This window comes from Peromyscus californicus, unplaced genomic scaffold, assembly GCF_007827085.1.
Source record: "Peromyscus californicus insignis strain IS unplaced genomic scaffold, ASM782708v3 Scaffold_5__1_contigs__length_169319896, whole genome shotgun sequence".
NCBI lineage: Eukaryota > Metazoa > Chordata > Mammalia > Rodentia > Cricetidae > Peromyscus > Peromyscus californicus.
In genome coordinates, this window is record NW_026294573.1 from 2,030,052 (window position 1) to 2,046,357 (window position 16,306).

Sequence of the window (16,306 nt, forward strand, 5' to 3'; positions counted from 1 at the left end):
TGGCCCCTCTGGGAGTGAGGGAGGGGTCCTCTGGTCTCTTGGCAGTTAGCCCTTCTTAATCCCTATGTCTGGGGCGGGGGAGGTGTGAGCTGCCTTATCGGGTAGAGGTCCAAACCTGTGGGCTGAAGTCCTCAGCAGCTTCCTGCAGAGTCCTCAGTTGGGAAGAGACTAAGATGTCTGAATGCCTAAGGAGGGGTCTCCCTATTTGGCCTTGGTGGCCTGAGCCCACTTCTTAAGAATGGGAGACCTGCCCTCCTGAACATGGCCTCAACATATGGCCACTGTTCACTCTGTCTTCATCCTCTCCAGGCTGTAGGGGTCACCCAGGGGTGTGGCTGTGCTGGCCTTGGATTAGAGCATGGCAGGCAGTGACCTCCAAGGGTGTGTAAGGAGTAGGGAAGGCTTCATCTAACCCCTGAGTAGCAGGACCTTGAGTGAACTCCCAGCGTCCTGGCTAGGGTGAGACAGCCACTACTGGGTTCAGACACCTGTGGAAATATCCCTGGGCACCCCCCTAAGCCCCAGATGAGAGGGGAGGCCATATCTCTATCCTAACGCCTCCAGAGTTGAGGGTCCTGCCTCTCAAGACCTGCTCCCTAAGCTAAGAGAGGAGTACAGTCGGGCTCCCAGCTTTACCAACAGCATGTGAATTCTAGTGTTTCAGTTTTGAGAAGAAAGTCAGTATCCCAGGCTGAGGGGCCCAGGCTCTGTGCAGGGCACTCTGTTCAGCCCAACATCTGCACTTTGGGCACCTTCCACCTCCACCTTCCCAGGCACAGCATACAGTTGCTTTGCAGCCTCATCCACAGCCAGCCTGGAGTGGTGAGGCCTCTTAGCTGATTCTGGGCTGAGGGAACATGAGGGCAAGAGGTTGAAGACTTAGCTACTCAACCCAAGTCTCTGCCTGATGGAGTCAGTGTTGAGCAACCGCTGCCTCATGCTTCCAGAGAATCCACTGGTCACCCAAGTGAGCACACGGGGCCCTGGGATCAGGCATTGCAATGTGTTACCGTACAAGGCTGCTGTCATGCCCCTGGGATCTGCAGGGCCTCCTGCTCCATACTCTGAGTCTCTCCTACCAGGTCCCTTCAGGCTGCCACCCTTTGTCAGAAACCTAGGGGTCACTGACAGATTTCAACTGGGAGACAATGCAATCTGAGGGGGAGAAAGACCCACTTCCCATCTATGTGCTCAGAGTCTGACTTTGTGCCAAAGTCCTTGGGGACAAGGGAACAGGTGTACAGAGGCAGAGCGTGTGGCTTCATTGTTTTGTGCTGACGCTGAACTTTTCAAAAGAATTCCAATGTCTGCCATGGGTGTACAAGGATCTTGAAAAGTGCATGCTGGGTGGTGAAGTGTCTACTTGTGTAGAGCTGCACCTTCACTGGGCCCTTCAGCCTCCCATTACTCCTGCCTTCTTGGACTCCTACCCATCTGGCCACTCCTTCCACCTGGATACCCTACCCACCTAGACACCCCTGCCCACCAATCTCCCTTCAACCATCCTGCCTTTTAGTTGGCCACCCCAGTTGCTGTTGGCTTCAAAGGCTTTGAATTGGGGTCTACCATAGGCACTGAACAGAGCAGGCATGAGCTGGAAGGCGCTGTTGCAGCTGCAGCTGCCAGCCCGTGGTCCAGGTCTTCTTGCAAGCAACCCTCAGGGAGGGGGTCGGGGAGGGTGAGGGGGACAGATCAGCAAACAGGCCTCTGAAGAAGAGAGTTCAGAGGACAGCAGGACAACAGAGCAAAGCCGGCGCCGCCAGGCCCGCCTGTTGTGCAGGACGTGGTGAGGAAGCATGACGTTTGCATGCTGGCCAGCATCAAACTGAAACTTTCCAATTTTAAGGAAACGAAATGTTTTTCTGTCATTCAAGGGATGTGTTATCTGACAGGAGCATGTCTGCACAGGCACACGTGTGCACGTTGGCACATGGGTACATGCACATTTGGACACGCGCTCACATACACACACCCAGACTCACGTGCAGCTGCACACCCTGGTAACACCTTTACCTTCAGAAACGCTTTTTCTAGCCCAACACCCCCACTGTCCTTAGCGGAGGGCTTGTGTCAGGCTCAGAAGGCTCTGCTTTCTCACACCTGGACAGCCTGCTGGGTGGCTTCACCATGCTGCAGACTCGTCAGTGCTTGGCCTGACTGTGAGATGCTATGCAAGAACAGGAAAGCCACCCTCTTCTCCACCAATCTCTGGAGGCTCCCAGGACCAGGTGGCCTGGGTGGACAGGGCCTCTCAATACGTAGGACTGGCTGATGGTCTCAGCCAACCTGCCGTCCTGCCTGAACCTCTAAGGCCAGTGCAGCCTGGCACAGCACATGGGGCACCTCTGACCTGAGTGTGCTTCTTCCCCAGCAGATCTCTGAAGACTTGGGCAGCGAGAAGTTCTGTGTGGATGCCAGTCAGGCTGGGGCTGGCAGCTGGCTCAAGTACATCCGTGTGGCGTGTTCCTGTGATGACCAGAACCTCACCATGTGTCAGATCAACGAGCAGGTAGGTCTCGGACGGTCACTGTCCCTGTGAACTGTCCTTGGAGACAGGGCACCAAGGTGGATGGTGGTTGAGGTGCGGGTCAGCCATGCCTCTGGTAAGATCATGGGTCACCTGCTAAGCTCTGTCCTGCCACAGGGGGTGGCCATTTGACGCCTGCCCAACATGGGCTACCTGAAGAACTTAGCTGCCCCAGAATACTCCACGAGAGCAAAGACCACAGAGCAAAGGTCAGAAGAACTTGTCTGAGACTGATGTCACTGGAGGACTGAAAGCTGTGGGTTTTAAGGCCCGCGGGAACAGACAGGACCTCAAGTCACAGGGTCCACATTCCCTACAAATGCCAAGAGACATAGGAAGAGCGGCAGACAGGAACAAACGGGAAGGAAACTTGCTTAAACCCTGTCTACCAACATTTCCAAAAGGGTCCACATTGGCCAGTCTAACAGCACAGAGATGCTTCCTAGACCAGGAAAAATGCCTAAAGCCCACAAGTCAAAATCATGGCATGACCTACTGCCAAGGACAGGGTCTTGCCTTAGCATGGTCTCCCGCCTTTCTCGGAGTAAACTGAGCTGAGCAAGCCTTACTTCTGCCTCGGTCCCCTCAGAGACTGAGGAACCTACAGTTCTGAGCTCAGTTTCTCAGAACAAAACCCCCCATAAGTTCATTGGCTCCTCTAGCTGAGATGATCCAGCCTGACAGACTACTCGAGCAAGGACTTATGACAAGCCCTGAACTTTCCTATTATGCAGAGACTGGACAAATGATACAGGGCTTGACAATTAACCCAAAAATTTTCTTTTCAGGATTCCCTAAAGATATCTTTCAACCCTAGAAAGCAAAAAGAAAAAGAGAATAAGATATGAGACAGATCATTGAATCTACTCTGAGAAATAAGATAAAGAAATTATAGGATAAGTAGGTAGATCACTGAATCTACACTGAGGAAAAAGGGGAAGATATAAAAATGACAAAAGGTAGACTACTGAATATATTATGAAAAGAAAAAAGAGAGAATATGAATATAAGATAAAAAGGGAGATTATGGAATCTACTTTTAAAAAGGAACTACTTGTTTTAAATAAGTAATGAAAATTTTTTGTCTGAATTTGTCAAATGTTACTGACTAGACATTGTTAATATATATAATAGAGTTTTTATCTGAATCTGTCAAATGTTAATGGACTAGACATCATTAATGTAATTTTGGGCTGTATATATTGTATACACTTATTGGATAGTTTTTCTTGTATTAGTTATAAGCCTTTTTTAATTTTAGACAAAAAGAGAGGAAATGTGGTGGTATTGTGTTCCCCAAAATATTGTACCTTAATAAATTTATCTGGGGAATGGCTTGCCGCTGCATTCCCAGGCCAGGGGTCCAGACCCGCAAGCCCTTCAGGAGAGAAGATGTTCAGTTTCTTTCCACTCCACTGGGCACAGTGGCCAGCACGACTTTGTCCCTTTTGTAGCTTTAAGTTTGACCCTGCAGACTTCCATACTCCAGCAAAGCCTCGGGTTCTCAGAGCAGGCGTCCCTCTGGGTACCAGCTCGGCCCTCCCCGCAGAGCAGTTTATTCTGCCTGTGTCTTTGGGCTACATGTGAGATTTTGTTGGGGGAAAAAAAGGGTCCATTTACTTTAAAAGCCATTCGTGAAGACCACATAACAAAGGCCTCATTCTTGTGTTGCCTGTGCAAGCTGTCTAAAGTGGTTCGAGGCCCTTGACTCTAGAGAAATATTTTGCATTTAAAAAGACAACAAGGAGGCTGTAGGCCCCTAGCCTTGCAGGCTGCCTCATGGCACTCCTCCAGAGCTGTCTCCTCAGCTCTTGGGCTCAGTTTGGACCTAGCGGTGGATCCACCATGCTTGCTGGTTCCAGACGAAGCCAGGACCAGGGCCTCTGCTGCGAAGAAGCCTTCCATGACCTTCTACTAGAACCAGAGGTTTTGAGAAGGAAAAAAGACAACTTTCTGACTGAGGAACTTTGAGCGTAAAAATGACAAGCTTGACATTAAAAGGGAACATGGAAGAAAAACTTCCTGCTTCTGGGAAAAAGAGGCAGAGTGACGGAAGACTGAATGTAAGGTGCACAGAGCTTGGCCTACCCCCCTCTCAAGCTCAGGTCTGCAGAGCCCCGAGTCCTGGGAAGCATCGGGAAGTCATCTGCGTGCAGGGATGGACTTCTGTGTGATGCTGGTAGAGCAGCGAGGACATGGGTTTTGTTAAAATAGATGCTAGATGGTAGCTAAAGTGGAACCGTGAGGTATGAGTCTTTGTGGGGCAAGCTTTTAGAAAACACACGAAAGTATAGTCCTCTCAAAGAAACACTGGCCTTCAAAAACCTTTTCTTTTCCTCTCTTAATCATTTCAGGGAAGTTTACTTAAACTACCATGTAGGCTTAAAGAGAAGTGATTGCCTTGCAGGGAATTCTCTTTTCATTTCAGACCATGGGCAAGAATGTTCCAGGTTAGAGTGATTGACAACCTTGACCTCCCTGCATCCTTTTGATGCAGATTTTTTGATTCAGAGCCACTGTATTCCCCAACCTTTCCCAGCCCTGTGTCCTGTGTCCTGTGTCCTGTGCCCTGTGCTCTGTACTCTGTGCTCACGTACTTGACTGTATTGTGTGACTAGCATCAAGTCAGACTTACCTGTGCCTCCTTACCTGCTGACTGTCTCTCTTGTATGTGGCCTTGCAGGGTGAATTCTCCCTGGCTTAATCCCATGCATAGGATGATAAATAGCCCTGTGTTCAGAAGGAACTGGAAATTTAGGCAAATGCCATCTTCTGGAGGGTCCAGAGCCAAAATTGCCACCCAAACTTGGGGTAGTTCCACCCCTAAACCTCACACTGAGACCCCTCTACTCTGAGGAGAATAGAGCCCCCTCCCCACTGGAACCCACAGACTCACAGCAAATATTCACCAGTTAAATGAAACAACTTCCTGAAAAGAAAAATAGATAACAAACTAGAAATAACAGAAATTAATAACTAGAAGGAAAACAGAATAACAAACTAGTTGTTATTCTCCCCAAAACAGAGATGTGTACACACACACACACACACACACAGATACAGACATACACAGATACACACACACAGACACACACACACAGATACAGACACACACAGAGACACACAGACACACAGATACAGACACATACAGACACATACACAGACACACACACAGACACATACACAGATATAGACAGACACACACAGACACAGATACAGACAGACACACACACACAGACACACAGACACACACACAGACACACACACACAGACACACAGACACATACACAGACACACACACAGATATAGACAGACACACACAGAGACACACAGATACAGACACATACAGACACATACACAGACACACACACAGACACATACACAGATATAGACAGACACACACACACAGATACAGACACACACACACACAGACACACACAGATACAAACACACACAGATACACACACACACACAGACACACACACACACACAGACACACACACACAGACACGCACACACATACAGACAGACACACACACACAGACACACAGACTCACACAGATACACACACACAGACACATACACAGACACACACACACACACACAGGTACACACAGATACAAACACACACACATACACACACATACACACACACACACAGATACAGACAGACACACACACACACACACACACAGATACAGACACACACACACACACACACAGATACAGACACACACACACACACACACACACAGATACAGACACACACACACACACACACACACAGACACACACACACCCCCGACCCTCTTTTTCTCCCTTCCCCTCCTTCTCTCCTTCCCTCTCACCCGGATGGCCACAGTCCCCAGATGACCCCTCCACTTCCCGGCCATCCCATGAAGACAGTTGTCCCCGCAGGGTAGCACTTTGACCCTCTCCATGGCTGAATACAACTTCCTGGAGATACTACTGATAAAACAGTTCCTGAGGACAGGCAGGCTTCTCTTTGAGAAGGAAACACTGAAAAATGTCGGTAGTGTTTCTCAGATTCTTTTCTCCCTCCCAAGAGTGTCTACAAAAACTTCTAGGCAGTTAGGAACACTATACACCCACAGGCGCATACTCAACACATGTGTGCGCACATGGGTGCATGTACATACGTAAACATGCTGTCATGTGTGTAATCTCATGTACTGTGAGCATATACACACATGTACACATGTACACAGCACTCCCAGGACATCACAGACCCTGAAGGGAAGGAGCCCATGACCAAACATCTGCACTGAAGAAATGATGCTGCACTATCCAGGGTATCCAGTGAGGAAAATATGGCAAGTTAGAAAAGCATAGGCCTTCTTAATTCAAGGTTCAAGATGCAGGACTTCAGCTCCAGTATCCAAAAGAGAGAGAAGAACAGGAGAAGTCCCCACATCTTAGCAAAAGTCCTGGGAGCTACAGTCACCAGAAGAGATGATCTGTCCACCATATGGAGGAGAGGTGACTGTAGACCGAACACACCGGTCAACATGAGGAATGGAAACCCGGGATACCTAGACTCTGCTCAGAGTGGTCAGGACCTGGGCTTGAGTCAGCTCAGAAGCCTGGATTTCTGGTGTCCTGTGTCCTCGGGAGAGACCCACATGTCAGCTGCACATGGAAGATGGGGGCAAGGGCGTGCCTCTCGCCACCCCAGGGCTGCACCTGTCCCTGCTGGCTGCTGCAGGCACTGGGATGACCCAGACAGGCTCTGGAAACCATAGCAGCTCACCTCCTGGTTCTACTGAGAGTCCCCTCAGCCCAGCCACGTGCCCTCACCCCAGCCTTGCCTGGCATGTTCAGAGCTGCCTCAGGCCAGAAGACAAAGGTTATCTTTTTCTTTGCTCCTCTGCAGCCTTTTGGAACTGGAGATGTGGGCATGAGAAGTGAGCACAAGACTCCAAGGGGCTGAGTTTCTGAAACTTCCCTCCAGTGCCCAGCCTGCTGGTGCCTTGACCGTGGGTAGATGTGAAGCAAGTAGCACCTTCTCCAGTAGAGCTAGCCAGGCCCCAGGCCCCAGGCCCCTTGTCCATCTCGGATCCCACCCTGCCTAGTGACAGTGCTGGAAAGTCATTGACCCGGCACCCAGTTTCCTAGCTGAGCTACGAGATTCCCTTCCTGGCGTTCTGTAGCTCCAAGAGTCCTCATGCTCATGGGAAGGGACTGGTCTCATCCTTCGTGTCCAGGTGGGAATCTTATGATTCTGAGAAGGGGAACCAGGCAGCAGAAGAGACCATGGTAGACCTTGGGTTTTCCTCCTGTATATACAAAGGCCACAGATGGCCTTTGGCCAAGAGTACACCTGGCCCCTAAAGACCAATAATTTTCCTGCTTTTGAAAACCAAAAGCTTTGAGGTGGCCCATCTGGTAAGAACAACATGCCCACTGCAGAAGTGGGGCACTAGGGCTTTGCCCTGGTATTTTAGGGGGTAGTGAAGCCACAGACCTAGAACATTGCCAGATGCCAAGCAGCCATGAGCAGCCAGTTTTGGGTGCTTTTGCTGTCTCTTCCATCTGAGCAGGAGCCTGAGGGTAAACAAGCACCCATGGGCATTTCAGTTCACTTTGGACACCTGAGGAGGAGCCCCCAACCAACCCCCTTCCATCAAGACCTCTCTCTTTGGAAAATTCAAAACATCCAGGTCACCTCTGGGTGTTTTTTTTTTTCACCTGCAATTATGAGCAAATGAGTTGGTTTGAAACATTTAGGCGACACAAGCAGAGTCTGTTACTGAATTTGTTTTAATGTTAAGAGAGAAAAGGAGAGCTTGGAAATAGACCACAGGAAGGAGGAGGGGGTGGGCAGAGATCTATTCACAGAGGGGCTGTTTTCTCTTTTTCATGCATTGCCTCGGTGGGGTGGGAATGTGGGTAGAGGAGGGTTTGCTGGTCAACAGGCTGAGGGTGGAGGATGGGCTGAGGCAATGCTTTTCAGCAGCCCTGGGAGAGCCATGTGGCTCTGGCTTCCTACAGCCCCTTTCATCTGTAAGAACAACCCAAGCCTGTGCTGTCTATACAGCACCCCAGTATTCCATGGCAGGGCAGAACAGTCGGGGTGCCGGGCCCAGCCTGTGACTAGAAGACTGAGGCATCCACAGCCAATGAAGCTCAAGGGGCAGGTCTGCCCACAGCAGGAGAGCAGTCCCTCCTGAATGCATTGAAGAGGGTGTTTAAACAGAGGAGTGGTCAGGAGCTGTGCATCCAAGTGTCCACAGGGCCGGCCCTGGTTCTGCTTGGTCTGGTCAAGCCTGGTGGCTGACAGCTCCTGCCCAGACCCTCTTTATCTCCAGGAGTGTGACCTGTTACAACTCATATTTTAAACAGGGTCATCAGGCCTGAGCCCCTGGCCTTCCTTGACTCCTTTGGCTTTCTCCCTACATCATTTTAAATCAAAAATCATGTATTTTGTTATGGTCCTTTTGAAATGGTAGCGCCAAACAGCTAAACACAGTTTTCTCTTTGAAAGCAGACAAGGTGTAATTAGAGGATTTGTTGAGCCTTTCTTAACCAGTGGACAAAACACTTTCAAAATACCAGTGCAGTCTGGTGAGATGTATCAGCAGGTAAAGGCACTGACCACATAATTTAATGACCTGAGTTCAATACCTGGAAGCCCATTAGTGGAAGGAAATAACAAACTTCTGCAAGTTTTGTCCTCAGACCACACACACACACACACACACACACACACACACACACACACACTGTAATTTAGATTTTTTTAATCCTTAAAAAAATCTATGTCAAATTTGTTTTAATTTGGGAAAACTGTCACCTGTCAGAGGCTTTCTGTGGATCAAAGGGATCCTCTTTTTTGAAGAGCAGTTAAGTTTAAATTCAGCTTTCAACTGTGGTGATGGCCCAATACAACAGCTGTTTGTCAGACTTTATCTCCCATTAATTAAATGCACTGCCTGGTTGGAAGCCATGTAATGGTGTTGATTATTTAGCTGTGTTTTTATAATCCTTATCCAAACTGTAGACTAGGGAAGAGATAAATGCATAGGAACTTTTAAATTTTAAGTGACAGAACATACAGTAACGATTATCAAGGCTTAGACACAGATAAAATTGCCCCCCTCCTAGGCATGTGGAGCAAGGACCACACAGATTAGGGACACTGGAGGAACCACCTGCATGTCCACTGACTTTAAGCCCATGCTGTCCTTGTATGTTTCCTGCAAGGGGGTTTTCAATTATTTCAATGCTCGGATGCTCAGACTAAGCAGGCCTGGGAACTGTGGGGCTTTGCTCTTAACCACTCAACAGTATCTTCAGTACAAGCCAAGGGCCCTAAGGAGCTGAGAGCTGGCAGCCATTGCAAACTGCCTTCTGGATGTTCATTTGTGTGAAAGGTTCCTGGGCCTGAACCTGATCCCCAAGCAGGTGTCAACCTTTCAGTGAGAAGGTTCCAAGTTCTCTCTACTACGTGGAGCCACCTCTTTGTGTCTGGAACACAACAGAAGGAAAAGAAAACAGTTTGGGCTGAGCGAAGTGTAGTTGGAGGCAGTGGTGTTGGCCCAAACTCTAAGCTGCCACTGCTGGATGAGGGGAACTGAGAGGAAGAAACGGAGACTCAACTTCAGGCTTGTGTCCCTATTTCAGAGAGCCCCTGACAGAAGCCATTTATTAGGCTTGTAATCTCAACTTTTGGGAAGAAGGGTGACACTCTCAAGTTCTCAGACAAGGAGTAGCTGCCAGACCTGTGGTGACAGGACCCCAGGACTCATATGTCCCTGAAACATGTGGCACTGTGGTTTAGAAAGAAGGCAATATGCTTCTTCTCGGCAGCCACCCATCCCTCACCCCAAGATGCTGTTGGGGGGTCAGACTCTTGGGTTTCATATTCTCCTTGTTGTAGCCTGTCCTGTGATGCTAATGGTCAGAAGCCAGAGCACTCCAGATGGATGTAATAAACCAGTTGCAAGAATCTTAAGGCACTACAGGTGTAGTCTATTATGGCCCAGGCACAGAAGGGGCCTGGACCATACAGTGGACAACAGTGCTTAAGCATGAGATGCCCTACCCTGTCCCCCTCAACTTGGCACCCCAACCAACAGCGCCAGTTCCAACTGAAGTTGGTCTCTGTTGAGGGAAGTCACCCAGCCCCACAGACCAGGAACTGGCTTTCTCAGAATGCCTGGCTGATAAGGGCTTTGTGCCTCTTGAAACAGGTCATAAAAGCATGGGTTGGCTTCTGTATGCATCTCCTGTGGTTGCCTAAGGCAGGACCAAGACTTCAGGAAAGTCTATGAAGATTCCTGTTTGGTTTCCTTAGCCCTCCAGGTGGAGGCACACTGGGACACCTTGGCCCCGCCCTGGCCTCTGCAATTAGCACTAATAGGGATTGATTAATTACGTCCGGGGCTCAAAGTCCTACTGGCCACAGTTACCCAGCCTGCCACTTGTGTCCCCCACATGTCCCTGGCAGGGGCCCTAGTGGCCCTACTGTGAGGATGAGGAAGGGACACCTGTGGTCCTGCTGTGGTTGCAGTTTCAGTGTCCAGGCTGGTGGGAGGGTCCCAGAAGTCTCCTGTCTTCAGAACTGGAGTAGAGGTCCCTGGAGACCCGGTGAGCCCAGGAGCAAAAGTGTGGGAGGGTGTGGACTCTCAGGAATCCCCCTAGCCCTCAGAGGGGATTAGGGAAGGGAAGCAGGCTGGATAGCCCCTAGAGCCAAAGTAGGAGTCAGGAGGAACAGGGGCTTGAGGGTGGGCACCAGTGGGTCCCAGGAGGACTGGCTACCTTCAAAGGAATCAGGAGGGAAACTGATGGCCATGCAGCCTTCAGAACCAGAACTGGGTGGCAAGGCTCCAGGTCCCTCCAGCCCAGAGAGAAAGGGGGTAGATTGTGTATGGAGAGGAGCCTTGGAGGCCAGACAGCTTAACTGGAGGTGTGAATGGAATACAGGCCGGAAAGGCCGGCAGCCTGGGAAGGGTGTGGGTGGAAGGGAAGGGTGCTCTTCCCCTTACCCAGCACAAGTTGGTAGGAGGCCACACTGCTATCACGGCAGCCATGGCCTCATGCAATCGGGGTGATTAGAGGTGGGAGGGAGGCCAGTTGGTGGCAAGCTCTAACTCTGACTAGGACCTCAAGGGGCCAAGCCTTCATTCCCCTCTCCTTAAGCCCATGTACCCAGCACCAAGTCACCCACCACACTGGTGCTGAGCCAGAGGCATGAAGCATGGACTTGCTGTATGCTTCTGAATGCATTCTGTTGCCAGAGGAAATGCGAATAAGCTTATTCACAGCTGGCACACACCCTCCCCTCTGGCTCAGGGGGTACCTGTGTGGCCTCACCTCCTCACTCTGGGGCAGCTGTGGGTGAATCCTCTTCTGAAGCAAGGTGGCTTGAGTATGACCTTTAAGAAAATAAGTTGTCAGCCACAGTGTGATGATGTAAAACCGGTATCTTAGAAAACCATTGGTTTTATTCAAGAAGTCTGTTTGATCCCATTTCTAGCTCCATTTTAAAGCCTCTGTGTTATCACTTCCCTGTGAATGACTCCCAAGTGTGTTCCTACTATGGCCTGCTCTGTGAAGGAGTGTCACTGATTAAGATTGTGGGTGTACCTGCAGGCTCCTGACCGTGCACTTCCGCTGTCTGGTGTTCTGGGAGACAGCCAATAGGCACTGGGGCCAGTGCAGTGTCCTTTAGTGACTCACGGGTGCTCTCTGGAGCTAGTTGCCTTTAGCCCTAAGTAGGACTATATTCCTGGGAGGCAAGCGGCTACCCCGGGCTCCCTTCAGTGAGTGGGAACAGAAGTGTTGTTTATTGGTTTTTTTGTTTTGTTTTGTTTTTTGGTTTTTGGTTTTGTTTTTTTGTTTTTTAGCTCTGTGTAGCTTTGGAGCCTTTCCTGGAACTAACTCTGTAGCCCAGGCTGGCCTCGAACTCACAGAGATCCGCCTCCCGAGTGCTGGGATTACAGGCATGCTCCGCCATTGTTCATTGTTTATGGCAGGAAAGTCACCCCCTCTGTCCCTGTGCTTAGACAAGTTTGTCTTCTCTTAAAATGTTCTTCTTTCTGCCCTTCCTTCTGTCCCGTACCCTTCCAACAATGCAGAAGGCTAGCCCAGGGCAGCTGATGGGCCTGCGCCAGGCCTCCCCAGAGCAGCAGGTGTCTCTGGGGCATTTCTTCAATCCCCAGGCAGTCCTAACAACAGAACAGAGTCCCGAGCTCCCAGCTGCTGCAGTAGGCAGTGAGTTACCCTGAGAGAGAAACGGTGTCATGTGTCTGACACTATTAATAAAGGAGATACTTTTCTGAGCGTCTGTGCTCCTGGGAGGCCCAGGCCCCACACAAGGGGCTGGGCCTCTAGAGTCTTTGAGGCAGAGTCTGGGGAAAGTCAGGGAAGACACACACATCCCAAATCACCCAAGCCTGCCATGCTCCGATAGCTTAGTCTCCCGAATGGAACAGTCTTCTTCATCTCACCCAGAAAACCAAGCATGACTTCGGCTTTGGGGGAGACATGATAGCCAGCTACAACCGACGTGGTTCAGATCATACTGCTGAACTGGACACACCAAATGTAGCCATCTCAGCCCCAGGGCTCCCTCCCTCCAGACATAGAACTACGCCCCCCCACCCCCAGACTCCAAACCCCCGTCGCATGCAGCTCCTGGCAGGCACTCCCTCTGTCCTAGCCCCGGCTTTCCTGGCTCACAGCTGCCACACTGGTGTAAAAGTCACAGCCTGGCAACATCCTCACCCACAGGGCCTGTGCCCAGCTGGAAAGCACCTTCACAAGCACCCAACACTCTGAACCCTCAGGTCCCCCTACTGCCGTGTGTCTTATGCTCACATTGACAAAGGAGGTTTGAGAATAGACTGGAGTTCCCAATGGGAAGTCACTGTAATCTGGGATATTTCCTAGGATACCCCTGGTCGCGAGGTCATGACACTGAGGATCACCTATCCTTTCTTTAAAAAAAAAAAAAAAATATTTATTTTATTCATACGAGTGCTTTGCCTGCATGCATGTCTGCACACCAGATGCATTCCAGGTGCCTGAGGAAGTGGTAAGCCTCCGTGTGGGTGCTGGGAACCGAACCCAGGTCCTTCACAAGAACAAATGCTCTTAACCACTGAGCCAACTCTCTGGCTCTCACCTATCCTTTCTGTCAGAGCAGAATGGAACAAATTAAAATGGACTCAGTTCCTTTCCTTTCTTCATATGCTACAAAAGTTCTGGAGACCTTCACAGTTGGATCTGGCCAGTGAGAAGGCTCAGCAGGCCCTTGCCACCAAGTCTGAGGACCTGAGTTAAATCCTTAAGACCCACATGGTTGGGGGAATAACTGATTCCATAAGTTGTCCTGTGATCTCCACATATTGCCCCCAATATACACAAAAATAAATAAATATAATAAAATTTGTTTTAATTAAAAAATAAACAATTTGGGAGCTCGGGGAGACAGCTCAGCAGTTAAGAGTACTTGCTTTTCTAGACCAGTGGTTCTCAACCTTCCTAATGCTGTGACCCTTTAATACAGCTCCTCATGTTATGGTGAGCACCAGCCATAAAATTATTTTTGTGGCTACTTCATAACTGTTTTGCTAGTTATGAATTCTAAATATCCAGTATGCAGGCTATCTGACATGTGACTCCTGTGAAAGGTCCTTCAATCCAAAGGGGTCTCGACCTGTGGGAACCACTGTTCTAGCGGTTTCCCAGCACCCACCTGGCAGCTTGTAATTCCAGTTCCAAGGGATCCAATTCCCTCTTCTGGCTTACTCGGGCACTGCATGCGTACATTGTCTATCCATGCTGGCAAAACACTCATTCACATAAAATAAACATCTTTTTAAAAAATTAGGTCACGTGGAACCCTCAGGCCAGCCCCCTCTATGGGTAGCACTACAGCGGTGGGGTAGGGGCTCTGTGGGTGCCTCTGCGGTGACAACACTTCAGTGTTCACTTACTGTCTTTACTCTCTCTCTCCTAGATTTACTATAAAGTCATTAAGGACATTGAACCTGGAGAAGAGCTGTTGGCCCATGTGAAAGAGGGCGCCTACTCCCTGGGTGTCATGGCACCCAGCCTGGATGGTAAGACCCTGCAGAGCTGTGGCCCCGAGTCCCCACCCACCTGGGAGAACGTGAGTGGTGTCTCACTCCTGTGTGCCACCTGGTATCGCTAGCTGATGCCCTGACTGAGCTTCTGCAGACCCCAGGCATATTACTCGGGTCTCTGTCACTGTGATAAAGACTGTGACCAAAAGCAGCATGTGGAAGAAGGTCTGATTTGGCATATAGATCCCAAGTTACAGCCCACTGACAGAAGCTGAGGCAGGAACTAAAGGCAGGAACCTGGAAGCGGAGGCCATGGAGGAGTGCTGCTTACTGGCTTGTTCCCCATGGCTTGCTCAGCCTGTTTTCTGATACAATCCAGATCACCTCTTCAGCGTTAGTCCCACCCATGGTGGGCTGGGCCCTAAAGCCTCCCACATCAATCATTAATTTAAAAAAGGCTCCGCAGGTTTGCCTAGGGGCCAGTCTGATGGAGACATTTTCTCAGCTGAGGTTCCCTCTTCCCAGATGACTCTATCCTGTATAAAGTTGACCAAAAATAAATAAATAAATAAATAAATAAAGCCGACCAGCACAACAGGCTACCAGCCCCTCACCCCTAAGACTAGAGACTCCTCCCTTTCATTAGAGCCTCAAAGCACATCCTGAATGTAAGAGGGTCTTGAGGCAATGTAGGCAAATTGGTATTATGCTGAATTTTATCTATATAGTGTTGATGACCCAGAAAACTAATTTTTTTGTGTATGTGTATGTGTGTTTATACACATACACACACATATGTGCACATGTATAGGGGTATACATGTGTGTGGGCATGTGTTCACATCTGTGCTCATGCACATAAAGGCATATGGTTGTTCTTGGGTGTCTTCCCTGATTACTCTCTATTTATTGAGGTAGGGTCTCTTGTAGAAACTGGAGCTCACAAGTTTGGCTAGTCTAGCTAGCCAGCTTGGCCTGGGGACCATTGTCTCAACTTCCTGAGCCACTGGATTACAGGCAGGCTGCCACATCTACCTGGGCTTTACGTGGGTGCTGGGGATCCGAACTCTGGTCCTCACACTTGGCAAACCTTTTATCCACTCCAGACATCCCCTGGAGAGGGGCTTTCTTATTACCAGCTTTCTGTAGTAAAGGATCCCAACTTAGTTTGGTACCTGGGAAGCTGGGCAGAGCCCAGAGCTTTCCTTTGTGAGAGATTACAGCCCATGTCAGAAGGGATAGCAGCCAGGCTGTCTCCAGAAGTGATGCCCACCAATAGCTAAAAGTCCTGGAGAAACATGGGGGAGAAGCAATGGTAGGAAGCAAGCTGAGGCCTGAAATGGATCCCACAATAGGATGAGTCCTTTAGCTCTTGACACAGTAGGTACCCGTCAGGTAGGGTGTATCAGCAGGCTCTCCTGCCTGCCGCTGTATACCTGAGCACCTCTGAGATGCTGTTGGAGACGAAGCCAGTTTCACACACTACTCCCTTGAGTCTGTGGGTGTCTACTTGGGGTCCTGGCACAGCTGCTTTTGAGATGGGCCTGTGCACTCCATTGTCATTGCTGACCAGGGGACTCAAGGGTTCATGTCTGATTTCTTGTGGGGCATGGGAGGTGTTTGTGTTCCTGTGTGTGCAGGGGAGGTGTACATGTGTGGGCATGCATATAGAGGACAGAGGTCAGCCTTGGCTGTTGCTCATCTGTGCTGTCTACCTTGTTTGCAAG

General features: G+C 49.8%; 1 protein-coding gene across 7 annotated transcripts in view; it reads left to right on the forward strand.

Moving 5' to 3' along the window:
* Prdm16 (PR/SET domain 16) overlaps positions 1–16,306 on the forward strand; it is a 317,272-nt gene that overhangs the window by 276,392 nt on the left and 24,574 nt on the right. For 4 of the 7 annotated variants that reach the window (XM_052715988.1, XM_052715990.1, XM_052715985.1 and 1 more), the window contains exons 4-5: positions 2,372–2,509; positions 14,514–14,616. In XM_052715988.1, coding sequence (XP_052571948.1) covers positions 2,372–2,509; positions 14,514–14,616 — 241 coding nt within the window. The remainder of the gene's footprint in view (positions 1–2,371; positions 2,510–14,513; positions 14,617–16,306) is intronic. The other 3 variants (XM_052715992.1, XM_052715986.1, XM_052715991.1) reach the window with 1 other exon arrangement.